General features: G+C 50.7%; 1 protein-coding gene across 32 annotated transcripts in view; it reads right to left on the reverse strand.

Moving 5' to 3' along the window:
- The window catches only part of Celf4 (CUGBP Elav-like family member 4), a 278,755-nt gene that overhangs the window by 13,613 nt on the left and 252,793 nt on the right, over nucleotides 1-12,349 (reverse strand). For 17 of the 32 annotated variants that reach the window (XR_007832474.1, XM_051163622.1, XM_051163605.1 and 14 more), the window contains exons 6-10: nucleotides 12,132-12,275; nucleotides 10,962-11,109; nucleotides 9,050-9,199; nucleotides 5,120-5,185; nucleotides 3,771-3,854 (exon numbers count right to left, since the gene is read on the reverse strand). Coding sequence is in view for 31 of the 32 variants with exons in the window: in XM_051163622.1 (XP_051019579.1) it covers nucleotides 3,771-3,854; nucleotides 5,120-5,185; nucleotides 9,050-9,199; nucleotides 10,962-11,109; nucleotides 12,132-12,275 (592 nt within the window). In the remaining variant the exon portion in view is untranslated. The remainder of the gene's footprint in view (nucleotides 1-3,770; nucleotides 3,855-5,119; nucleotides 5,186-9,049; nucleotides 9,200-10,961; nucleotides 11,110-12,131; nucleotides 12,276-12,349) is intronic. The other 15 variants (XM_051163624.1, XM_051163606.1, XM_051163603.1 and 12 more) reach the window with 1 other exon arrangement.

Here is a 12,349-nt window from a genome sequence, read left to right on the forward strand (position 1 = left end):
GGTCCCTGCAGTGATGACGTGTAAACACGAGCTCCAGTGAAGGCCATAAGACAATAACACGGCCTACCACCAGCTACGTGGCTTTGGCAGCCAGAAACTACTGCCCTGCTCACCTAGGACCAGGGAGACTGCCAGATAATCCATCCTGGGAACAAATAACTGGCATTGGGCTCTCTTCTGCCCTCCTACTATCTTCCTCCTCCTGACTACCCCACCACTACCAGGCTCAGAGCCTAAGGATGCCCTTGCCCACTGAAGCCACCTGCTAAGCCACTGACCTCTCTTGTCCCTGGTAGGCCCTCCCCCTAGGGCCTCTGCCAGTAGATGGCGCATTCAGAATCTGGCATAGGTGTGCTTCCTTTCCACCACCGAAACGTTGGTGGCCCTTCCCTCACCCTGTCTGCTCCGACAATGCTGCGTTCTTGATAGTGCATGTCTGCTGAATGTATCTCTTACTGCTCCCTAGCAAGGGGAGACCACCTTGGGGGAAGAAACCACCAATGAGGACCAATCTAAGTCATATTCCTCCAGATGCCCTCCATATTCTCTCCCCCAACATCTGCGAGGTTTTTCTGTCCCACAATAAGGCCACTCACTATGGCAGGGCCAATTGTCTTCGCCCAGCCATGTCTCCCTGTGGTCCAGCATATGCCTTCCCTCCTGTTCTCTCATTCAAGCTCTCAGGGCTTCCCTGATGGCTCTACTCTGTGCCATGCTGAAACCCGCCTTGGAATTGGGGCCCCCGCACTACAGATTGAAAGTCCTCTGTGAGCCTTCAGAGACATCAGCTCAGTCCTGTCTGCAAGGTATGGCTGAAATGCCCTCCAGTGTCACCCTAACTGAGATGCTAGGAGCTGCTATTGTCCCCATATTTAAAGGTGATCCCGTACATACCCCAACTCTTTCTGCATTGTTTCATTCACAGAATCCAGCCCAACATCAAGTGATGGTGGACAGTGCTTCAGAGACACACCATGACTATACTTAGCCCCAGGCAGAGCTGCAGCCACAGTCATTCCAGAGAGATCCTCCAGCCATCTGTGCAGCAGGTGGCCTGGGGATAGGTTCTAGGGTCTGTTGGTTTTTAGGCTCAGCTCAAAGACTAGGAGATGGCAGGAGGCTCCTTCCCAGGTATCACTGTGTTTTGCGATTTGGCAGTAGTCCCATCGTCATGGGGGAGAGGTGACAATGTTTTGAGAGAGTGCCTGCAATAGAGCTGAGGGGATTCAGCCTTCTTTCTTGTTCAGGCTTCTCACAAGCTGTGGGACCTGGCTGGCCCACCTTCCTTCCTATCTCCTGGGCCCCAGGCTCACCTCATGCTAGGCAACTTCTTTTGTTCCTGGTGTCCACTACTTGCAGCACCTGCCTCCCTACTTCTGTGTGCTAAGCTCCTCCTCCTTCTAAGCCTACAACCTGTTCCCAAATGCCATAACCCAACTGTGTATGCAGCATGGTTCTGTTAGCATCTGCATTCATGCCCCACTCCTTCCTGCCTTCTGTTTCCCTAGGGAGCGTGTAGATCATGGCTAGAAGAAAGGGATGCGTTCATGGAGTATTTCTGCTCTGTGGAAAGAGCAGAATGCGGACTGTCACACGGGGCCTGGTATAGGGAGCAGGGTGTGGTTAAGGTTGCACAGAGCTGGAAAAGGTATGAGAAGAATGTCAGAGCTAGATACATTATGTAGCACAGAATAGGAATTCAGGGAAAGGGCGGGAGGTAGAAAGCAGAAGGGGACTTGAGTTTAAGGCCAATACTGAGGGTTGTCATGTGTGTTGGGTTAATATGACACTAAGATGCAGCATGTGTGTGTGTGTGTGTGCACGCGTATGCATACGGCCAAATTTACGGATTCATAATCCTTTAAGACAGATTGATGAAGGGATCTGAGTACAGTACAGGTAAGCAAGTAACAAAAGTCATGAAGCATGGCACCTTTGGGCAAAGCTCTCTGCTCTGCAACACTGGGACTCCTAGTCTATCTCTTGTGGCTCTGACCTGGCTAAGGAAGGTCTGGGTTGCGGAAGACAGGCTCCAAGGCCACAACCCCGGGAAGAGATTTTTGGGTGAAGCAGGCCTTGGGGGCTGCTCCCATGCCCAGCTCACTGATGGGATCCCAGTTGGTACTCAGCTACTGCAGGGCATGGTAACAAGGAAGAGGATACGCCCACCACAGACCTCCTGGGTTTTGGGTATGAGGAAGTGTGATGTGGGCCTCAGGAGCTATCTGATGCATGGAAACATCTCTTGTGAGGCGTTAGAGGCACGGGGTACAGGAGAGCAGACCTAAGTGAGTTTGATACCCACATCTCTCTAAGGAATTGTCCTCAGCATTTTTATTGTGTATGTGATGGAATGGAGTGACTGTGTGGAGTCACCTAACCAGTAGGTGATCATTCTGGGAGTCGCACCCAGAGGAGTGTAATTTGAAATCCGTGTTTGCAGCTATTCAGGAGCTAGATAGAGTCTTCTGGGGTCTCTTACCAAAGGGATGTGGAGCAATGGGCTCCCAAAGTCCTTTGGGGTTAACCTAAATCCCCAATCACTAGCTGCGGGGCCACACATCTGACATTTGAAAACCGCTGGAACCTGCCATGGGGACTTCTTAGACAGATTTGGTGGCCTTGTTACTGGTTGCTATTATCAGGGGGTGAAGAAGATGGGGTCCTGTTGGTGTCCCTGCTTCTCAAGCTCTGTGGCAGGGCCTCTGAGACGATGCTTCATATAGTTTCCTATCTTGCTGTTTCTGTGGACCTCTGGGTATTGAGCGCGAAACTGAGGCCACCATGCAGTCTCTAACAAGGCTTTGGTCTCACCTATCCCGCTCTTCACACACTTACTTCTGCACCCAAACTTCTAGGGCAACCCTTTTCACTAGACCAGCACTGTAGCTATTGGACGCCTCATCCTGCTGATGGAGCCTGTCTGGGAGTGCTGCCTTTCTCTTCAGATCACCAGGTGGGTACATGTATCCTGTACAGGATAAACCTGCCTCCTTTTCCTGGCCCTTCCAGCCATAAAAATTTATTTCTTTCTGCCCTCCACATTGGCCAACTCCTACCTCTCAGGGAAGGCAGTTGGATTCTACTTCCTGCAGCACTTCACTTCTCTGACCACTGTGGCCTCATCACCATTTCCTTCCCAGTGCCCTGTGTTGCAAACGCTGCTCCATTGCTGGAGCCTCACTTCCCAGCTCTGCTCTCACTCTTTGGGAACACAGCAGATGGACCTCAGATGAGCACCCTAGGGAATGGGCCCGTGTGTTCTCCATAAAGCAGAGAACTCCCTGGAGCAGGAACAAGGCCTCCGCCAGCAAATACATCCTCAAATTCTGTTCAGTCGTGTTTAAGAGTGACTGAAAGTGCTGGCTGCAGAAGAAAAACAACCTCCCAATTCTCAAGGGTTTTTTTGTTTGTTTGTTTTTGTATTTTTTTTTAAGGGCCAAATGTACTTGCATGTGAGGTGTGTGAGACCACTGACAAATTATGGTGGGGAATAGGGAAGGCGCCTTGTGCATAGCTTATTGTCCCCTGGGGCATGGCTTCTGCCATCTGCCCCAGGGCCAGGCTACCACTTTGATTTTTCAGAGCGACCCACAAGATACACAATTCCTTGTATACATAGGAGAGTTCCTCTTCTCCCAGCTCTGAAGCTCTCCCACCCGGCCTCCATGCACACATTGAACCAAGGTCCTATTAGAGGCCCGGGGCAGCCAGAAGCCCAGATAAAGCAGCCTCTTCAGGGAGTGGGGAAGAGAGGGGCCGAGACTCACCTTCTCTCTGTTGCTGGGGAATCATTGGCGGTGGCTGAGGAAAGGCCTGGCTTATCTGACCATAGGCAGCAGGGTAGGCAGCTGCTGAAGAGCCGGAGAGAGTCAAGAGGTGGCGACAGGGTGCAGAGAGATACAGACAGGGCGGGAGGCCAGAATAAAGAGAAAGATTTTAGTGTCAGTTAGTAAGAGTCACCAGCCACAAGGTGTACAGCAGCTCAGGCTGGTCAGAGAAAGCAGCTTTCAGTTCGGGACACCTATGAAAGGGAAGTGTCAGTGGTAAGATCAGAGACACTTGTGTATGTGTGTGTGTGTTTGTGTGTGTGTGTGTGTGTATGTGTGTGTGTGTGTGTGTGTGTGTGTGTGTGTGTGTAGCTGACCTATCCTCACTTCCGCTCAGATGATACCTGGTGAGAAGTAAGGAGCTGCCTGCTGAAGTGTGGATGTGTGTTCCCCAGGAGTGTACCTGACGCTCTCTGTGTTCAAGGGAGGGAGGGAGGGAGGGAGGGCCATCTTTTTTGGCAATGCAGTCTGGCTCTCAAAGCTGCAGAGCCTGAGCTTAGAGCTAGGATGGGCCCCACAATAACAGAGCCCCTCTTGGCTCCAGTTGAGTAAAGACAGCATCCCCTGAGGAGAAGTGGCCCTATCACCCTCAGTAGGGTATCACTAGCTCTCCAAAGCCAGAGAAGTGCCTTAGCCAGGCCGGACAGTGGACATAAGCTGAGGAGGGATGACAAAAGTTTGTGGACAAATAGTGAGACAAAGGGAGAGGCTTGGCTGACAGTTTGGCTGGGTTCTATGACACCTGGCCTGTTGGCCCCAGACTATCTATCTCTTCTGCCTGCCTGTCCATTTTTCTGCCTCTCCTCTAGGCTCCATCTTACTTGTCTTCCCCTCCAGAGTCCTTCCTCCTCTTAAACCCAGGCCTCTGCTTCCTGGGTCAGAGACCATGAACTGCACAGAGCAGCAACCAACGAAGCTGTGCAGCATGAGACTACCAGGTACATTGGACCTGGCAGTCAATCTGATACAGACAGGAAATCAAACGTGTCACTGCACATGAAGGGCACAGTTTTACTATGGCTCAGCAACTGGTGGCGTTCCCTCCAACCCCATGCCAGGGCACCATGTAGAGAACCCGGGGTGGAAGACAACCCAGGGGGCAATGGAAGAGAATAAGTGTCTCTGGCAGCACCACCCTCCCTCTTTCCATCTGAGAGCCTCCATTGCTCCTTCCCTTTTTCCTGTGGGGCTGAGCCCAGGGGTGGAGAGGAAAGCCACCCCTGGTGCAGGTATGTGGAGAGAGACAAGTACAGCTAGTAAAAGAGCCAAGAGGCTGCATGGATACTAACGTCCTGCATACTGCTGCACTCCAGCGTAGGCCTGCTGCAGGGGGTCCGCTGCGGTGGGGCTCTGTGCTGCAGGAAACCAAGAGAACAGAGGTCAGAGGTGCCAACCCCAAACTAGCCCTGTCCCCGCCGTGCCCAAAGGGGTTCCACTGTGGCTGTGCTGCCTTCTCTAGGCACCGCCACAGGCTGGTTGTCCTTGAGGCAGGGCAGCTGAGGCAGGCACCTTGAGAGCTGGGTCCTGTTGGAGTTCTCTCTTTTGTGCACCCAGGACCCTACGTAGACACACAGCTGTTCATTCTGACTTGGAAGTGCATAGTGAAGCTAACGTGCGTGGGCTGAGGTCAGTTCACGTGGAGCTTGTGCAGGCTGGCAAGATATGTCAGACTATGACAGCCTCTCCTCGGTGGGGAGACATGAGGGCCCTGGTCCTGGAGAGGGATGGAGGATCCAGGGCCCTTTGTTCACAGATTCCCAAGAGAATGTAGGAGCAGTGAGTGAAAGAATGGCTTTCAGATCCCACACGGGTGAAGGACAGGTTCTACGAGTACCTGCTCTGACACTCTGTCCCCATGCTGGGTAGTTTTATGCTAACAGGACTCAAGCTAGAATTATCTGGGAAGAGGAACTTCAACTGAGAAAATGCCTCCATCAAACTGACCTTTAGGCAAGTTCTGTAGGGCTTTTAAAAAAAATTATTAATGATCCATGTAGGAGGGGCCAGCTCATGGTGGGTAGTGCCACCCTTGGACAAGTGATCATATGTTGTGTAAGACAGTAGGGTGAACCAGCCATAGTGAGCAAGCAAGTAAGCAGCACTCTTCCATGGCCTCTGCTTCAGGTCCTGCCTCCAGGTTTCTGCCTTGGCTTTCCTCCACGGACTGTGGCCCTTGATACATTATCCAAATAAACCCTTTCTTTCCCAAGTTGCTTTTTGTCATGGTCATTATTACAATGATGGTTCCCCGTAGGTCTGCCAACAGGACTTGGAGAAAGATACCTGCCAAAGAGAGTGAGGAGCCAGGAGAAAATAAGAGCCTCGAGTGGAAACTTTAGCAAGACTCTCGGGGAAACTGGACTGGGGAAAGTTTTGTTTTGCCTCCAGCCGTTGTTGCTGCTGGGATCTCAGTAGAAGAATGAAGTATGGCCCATAAGTATGTACAGCGGTTTTACCAAGGCCAGCGATGTTTTTGACATGAGGAATGGCCTGGCCCAGGAAGATGCGTGGAGATAGATGTCCACACACAAAGAGAACCCAGTCCCACTATGTTTGGAATAAATGGAATAATTTAGGTGGCAGAAAAAAAAAGCTCCTGGGCTCAAGCATCGTTTGACCCAAACCAGCCAAGCTAACAACCTGTGAAGCTTTGATGCCTTTACTTGGGAGAATGCCCACTTCCTTCTGAGCTCTTATCTATGAGACTTTAGCTATATTTCCACTGAGAAACAGCACCTAGGGCTCAGAGGAGTCTTGAGACCAGCCTGAGACAAAAGTCCCTAGAGACAGGGAGGTGACAGATACAATATCCCCTAGACATTTCGTGCATGCACATATGTATGCAATCCTGCACACACGTGCGTGCATGCACACACACACACACACAGAGGGGGGAGGGAGGGAGGGAGGGAGCGAGGGAGGGAAGGAGGATGGGGCTCTGCCTAGCAGGAGGAAGCTGAGCAGGGATCATATGAGCTATTTCGTGCCTGGGACTGTCCCAACCCAACACCCAATGCCTACATTTCCCCATGGAGGAGACTAGAGCCAAGAACTCCAAGCTGTGATATTTGGCGAAGCTAATTTCTGCTCCCTCTTGCCTTTATCCTTTGCTTTCTTCTGAGCTCTCTAGAGTGACAACCACATCTGCTTTGCTGTTTTGGTTTCCCCAGATGCTCAGCACCTTTATGCACTTAAGAAAACGTGCACTTTTCTCACATCACAAAGTCTGAAGCCAACGTGCAAAACAGTCTGTACAGCTTAGAAGCGGTGCCCAGCACGGTGCTAGGAGCTCAGCAAACATTGCATTAGGAGGAAAGTATACATAGTTCTTTGTGCTTGTCAGAGCCAGTCCTTTAAGGGTGGTGCTGCATGGCTGTTAAAACTACACACATTACATACTTCCAGCATGGTCGTGAGCAAGATGGGATGTGGCTGGGGCTAACAACTGGAAAGAAACATGGAGAGACCCCTCTCTGCCTCTCTGCCTAACGACCTCATTAGTAACTGCCAGGAAGTGAACATTTTGAAGGATCTCGCTCATTACAGTGGCTCCAAACTATGCATTTAAAGATGGTAAATTAATTTTTTAATGTACTACTTTTCTCCTTTCCTTCCCTTCATCCTTCCTCTGGTTCTTTCAGGGAATTGTTTAAGGGATACGGCAGATTGTTGCAAATAGGGGAAAGAAATGTCTCCAAGCTCCATCAGGGAAATGGCTCACAGATGCCAGTGAGGGTGGGGAAGGAACTGGAGATCCAGATGGCCTGAGAGGCAGGGACGAGTGGAAGAAGAAGCCGCCCAGATGTGCCAGCAATCACATCTCCCAGATGACAGGACTGAGATTAGTGAGGGTCACTTCTGCCTCTAGCATGCCAAGCCCCTCCTCCACCACAAGTGCTGGGCAGGAGTCCTCATCCTTAAACAGCCCATCATCCTCTGGGCTCTAAAAGTCCCTCTCCAGACCCCTGTGGACTGAGAGTTGCACTCTGGGACAAGCACTGGGATCAAGGCCAACCCTGTGCCCATAGCTAGGCAATTCTTCTCTCCTGTTCCCTCAGCACAGTGATCACACTCTGCTCTTGCTACAGCTCTTTGATACTACAAATGTCTGTGAAATCAGAAGCTCTAAGCTTTGTCAAGACCCACAGTGGATTCTGATGAGAAGGAACCTGCCCCTCCTAAGTGGGTCTACCACAGATGGCCTCTTGTCCTTATTGGACTTACCACCTAACAACCCCACCCCTTCCAAGCAGGCCTTTTCCTGCCTCTTGGTGTCCGGGACAGCCTACCCTAGGGCTGCAGGACTCTCTCTTCACTTGAGTCCTTAGCCATCCTGAATCAGAGAACACTCCCTCGTGATCAGATTTAGATGCGCTGTTAAAAGTTGGGGTAGGAAGGTGGAGATTGTGTTCTGAACCGAACTTTGACCTCCTAGGGGATAATCTGATGCCCTGAAATCCTAGCATCTAGGGGATGCTGGGATTTTATGGCCCCTTCCTCTGATCTACAAGAAGGAGGACAGTACTTTGGACATCTCTATTATGTTGTCATTTCCTAGTCTAGGACTCTGGACCCTGCTTCCTTGGCCTGGTATCTGTCTTCCTTCATATGAGGAGGAAGTGCTTCAGGACAAGTGTACACTCTTGCCATGAATCTGACAGGAACAAAGTGAACCCACAATCAGAAATGGGCCTCATCTTCATAGTTCCACCTTCCAAATGCAGACCCAGGAGCTGTCCAGAGTGCTGACCTAGGCTTTGTATGCACCAAACACTGAACTAGAATCTGCGGGCTAAACTGTCCTTCAAAATAACTCCAGTTCCTTCCCCAATGAGTCCTTTGTTACTTATCACTAAACACAGTTATTCCTTTAGCTCCTGGCCTCCTAGTTATTACAGCTCAAATTCACAATCAATTTGCAGTTACTGGCCTCATCTCTCCACTTGAGTTGTACGATTGTTTCCCATGTCTTTTCTTCCTGAACAGAGTCCGTGGGATAAAATTCTTTATTGACCAGAAGGCACTCCCCCCATGCTACTATTTTGGCCCTTTGTCTCTCATTTCAGGCTCCATGAAACAGGAAGGTGGCTGGCCCTCTCTGATCATCATGGAACAGGCAGATGGCTGGGGCTGTGTGTTCCTTCTTCTAACAGTAAATAATAAAAGAACAGACATGATGTCTGCTGCTTGGGGAAGGAAGGGACACTAGACATGCTTACCTGGGTAGGGGTGGATGCCATTGGCAAACACAGCTTCTGCAGCAGGCTGCCCATTGGCCTGTGGAGGGAGGCCCGTGAAGCCATTCACCCCAATGGGGGATGGGATGCTAGGCACAGCTGGTGCAGTGATGCCTGGAGGGGTGCTGCCACCTGGTTTGGGAGAAGCAGAGGAGTTGGGGAAAGAGATAAGGCAAGAACAACAAAGATGAGGAACGCTGAACCATGGAGTTCTACCACGTTAATCCCCAGGGCTTGGGAACAGACTTGGACCTCACACAGCCACCTGTCTTGTTAGTAAACTATGCCTTGGTTTAATTCCTTTGATTTAATGGCTTCATTCATCCCAGGTTATTCAAGGCAGAGCCCCTCCCCGATGAAGAGTCCTCTGACCACTGATGGCAATCCTTGAACCTAGAGCCCACAGGCTATTCTCAGTGTCCTTGCTTTTAACCACATGTGGCCCTCTTTCTTTTTCAGTGGTTCTTGCGCATGTCAGGCAAGTCAGGATTTGGTCCATGGAAAGCTTATCTGCCTCTCTAAGAAGGTTTCCTACTCATCCTGAGAACTCTAGATCCTTACGCCGAGGGAGAAATGGCAATTCAGAGTCCAATCTCAGCCCCTACCTATTTGGCTTCCTTCGGCAGAAGCAATAGTGGTGATCATGAAAGTGATGATTAAGGTGAGTCAATATGACAACACCATGCATCTTCCATAGTCCAGGTGGTGGGTACCAAGATGCAGGGCTGTTATTTTGCTGAGGGTCCAAAGGATGGAAAGAACCTTTCTATTGTAGCTGAGGCTGACCCACTTCCCAGAGCCATGAGGTGTTCCTGAGATTGGGGACCAGAGCTAAGTAATAGGGTGATGCTCTAGTTAAGTCCAGGAATATCTCAGTCTTCAGTGGCTTTGCTATGGGAAGGAAGAAACTGGACCTCAGGAAAGTTGCTGCTGTGGTCTGGTACAGAGAGCCAGAGAGCTTGGTAAGAAGGAACCCACCATATCATCCCATCCTTGGATTTCAAGCCTAGGGCTTCTCAGTGTTGACCCCTTAGTCATTTGAGGCCAAACAGTTCCTTTTAGGGAGCCAATCTGTGTAATGTGGGGTATGCAGCAATACCTTGCTGGCCTCTACACACTAGATGCTGGCATTCGTTCTTCTGAGTTGTGACAACCAAAAAGTCTGTGGCATTGCCAGATATCCTAGGGGTGGGAGGCAAAATTGAACTGGGCAAGAGCCAGAGCCCATCAAAAGCATGTCTTGTGAGATGGGTTGATTCCATGGATGACTCATGTGGTTCTCTAGCTGGGCCTGTAATTTCTTGGAAAATGCACATTCATCAAGGTTAGCTTAAAGAGAAAGGCCATGGCAACTAAACAGGCAGGGCTATGCTGGACCTCCAGTGGAGATGTTTTCATGTCACTTTCTTTCCAGACGTTGGTAGTTAATACAGATAAAGGTGAATTGTTTTTAGACAAGGACAACTTGAGAGAAACCATCTCACCTGAAATCCTATTGTGAGTCTTGTGGAACCCATATCTCATTCTCCTTTGGGCTCTTTTTTTTTTATATAAGATTTATTGATTTATTATTATGTATACAGTGTTCTACCTGCATGTACAACTGCAGGCCAGAAGCGGGCATCAGATCACATTACAGATGGTTGGGAGCCACCATGTGGTTGCTGGGGTCTGAACTCAGGACCTTTGGGAGAACAGGTGGCGCTCTTAATCACTGAGCCATCTCTTCAGCCCACTCTCTTGGGCTCTTATAGATTAGAACTTTTTTTTGAGACAATCTACTTGGGCCTAGATCCTGTGGGTTCTTACTATAGAATGAACCACTAGCAGTTGTAATGACACCCCTGCCTAGGCCCTGCTACAAGTTCTCCAGGCCAGGGAATAACTGGCTTACCTGAGGTTGGGGTCATAGGTGCGGCTGCCAGGCCATTCATGTTGAGAGCCGCCATCTGCTGCATCTGGGCGGCAGCGAAGGCAGCCATGGGATTCAGGTAGCCTCCTTGCGCAACCGACGCCATGAGGGCTGCTTGCTGCTGCATCAGCTGGGGCAGAGGGAGTGGAAAAAATATCACAAGCTTCCAGGCCAGGGGAGGGGTGTGGAGGGGGGAGGGCAACCCTCCCACCAAGGGTTCAGCTCCTGGAGACCAACTTCTAAGCCTCAGTGAGCTGGTACAGTCTTTTGGTCTCTATGACTAGAAAGCCCCAAGGCAGCCCCTTGACTGCCTTAGTCTCCAACTTCCTGGGAACTGATTTAAAAGGGAACAGCAGAGCCCTTGGGGATCTAAGTTATGCAGAGTGAGGGAAAGGGACTGGTTTTGTGTATGTTAGCCAGTCTGTGTAGAGCATGTTACTGTAGGGAATGGCACCCAGACTCCTACAGACCTGCTAGATGAGCCAAATCATTACATAGAAGAGACAAAAGAAACATGAATAGACCCTCCAATGTTATTACAAAGGGGAGCGGGGGACTGGGGATGCTCCTGTAAGTGGTCGAAGCTGGGATCTGCTCAAGAAGTGATTGGTATTTGCAGGATTAAAGCCAGAACCCTGGAGGACCTCAGGGCCGCCATCTAGGGATGGTGATTACAAGTCTGGAGACAGAAGAGGGCAGTATGGTCAGAGAGGGTGCAGCTGTGGAAGAAGTTGGTGGGTCAGAGGCAGGGGAAGAGTGGGTTCATGAGGCTTTGGGTCACCTCACACAACCACCACCACGAGTGACCAGAAGGCTTGAGAAAAACCTCTATGAGTGGAGTTTGGAGAGTGACCATTACCTCATTGGTGCTTTCTAGCCTTCACATTGATTTGGTGAGGAGGTGGGGCACAGGGGAGAACCACCTGACTATCCTGCCAAGGGTGTTCTCTAGGAACTACTCCTTGTAAGTAAGGACAGCATCCCACCTCCACTTGGATTCTCCTCTTAGTTCCTGAGGCTACGCTCCCTGGGTTTATGCCTGACCTTTACTCTGGGGACAGATCAAAGTGTTTGAGTGGGCATCCTTCTTCCCTGCAGCTGGGGTGAGGGGAGCTCCAGAACAAATCCCCGCCCATCCTTGCCCCTACTTACTGCCTGAGCGTAAGCGCCATAGGCTCCGAAGGGGATGGCCATAGGGTTGAACATGCCCATCTGGCCAGCCATCTGCTGCATCCGTCGCATCGTGCGCTCCTTGTCAGTGTCTGCAAACTTGACCACCAGGCTGGAAGAGGCTCCCTGCAGCCAGGGTGGCACATGAGATCCTCCTGCCCCAGCCTTCACCCTACCGTCCCAGCCCTGGCCCCAGGTAC

Source organism: Acomys russatus, chromosome 20 (genome assembly GCF_903995435.1).
Source record: "Acomys russatus chromosome 20, mAcoRus1.1, whole genome shotgun sequence".
NCBI classification, from domain to species: Eukaryota; Metazoa; Chordata; class Mammalia; order Rodentia; family Muridae; genus Acomys; species Acomys russatus.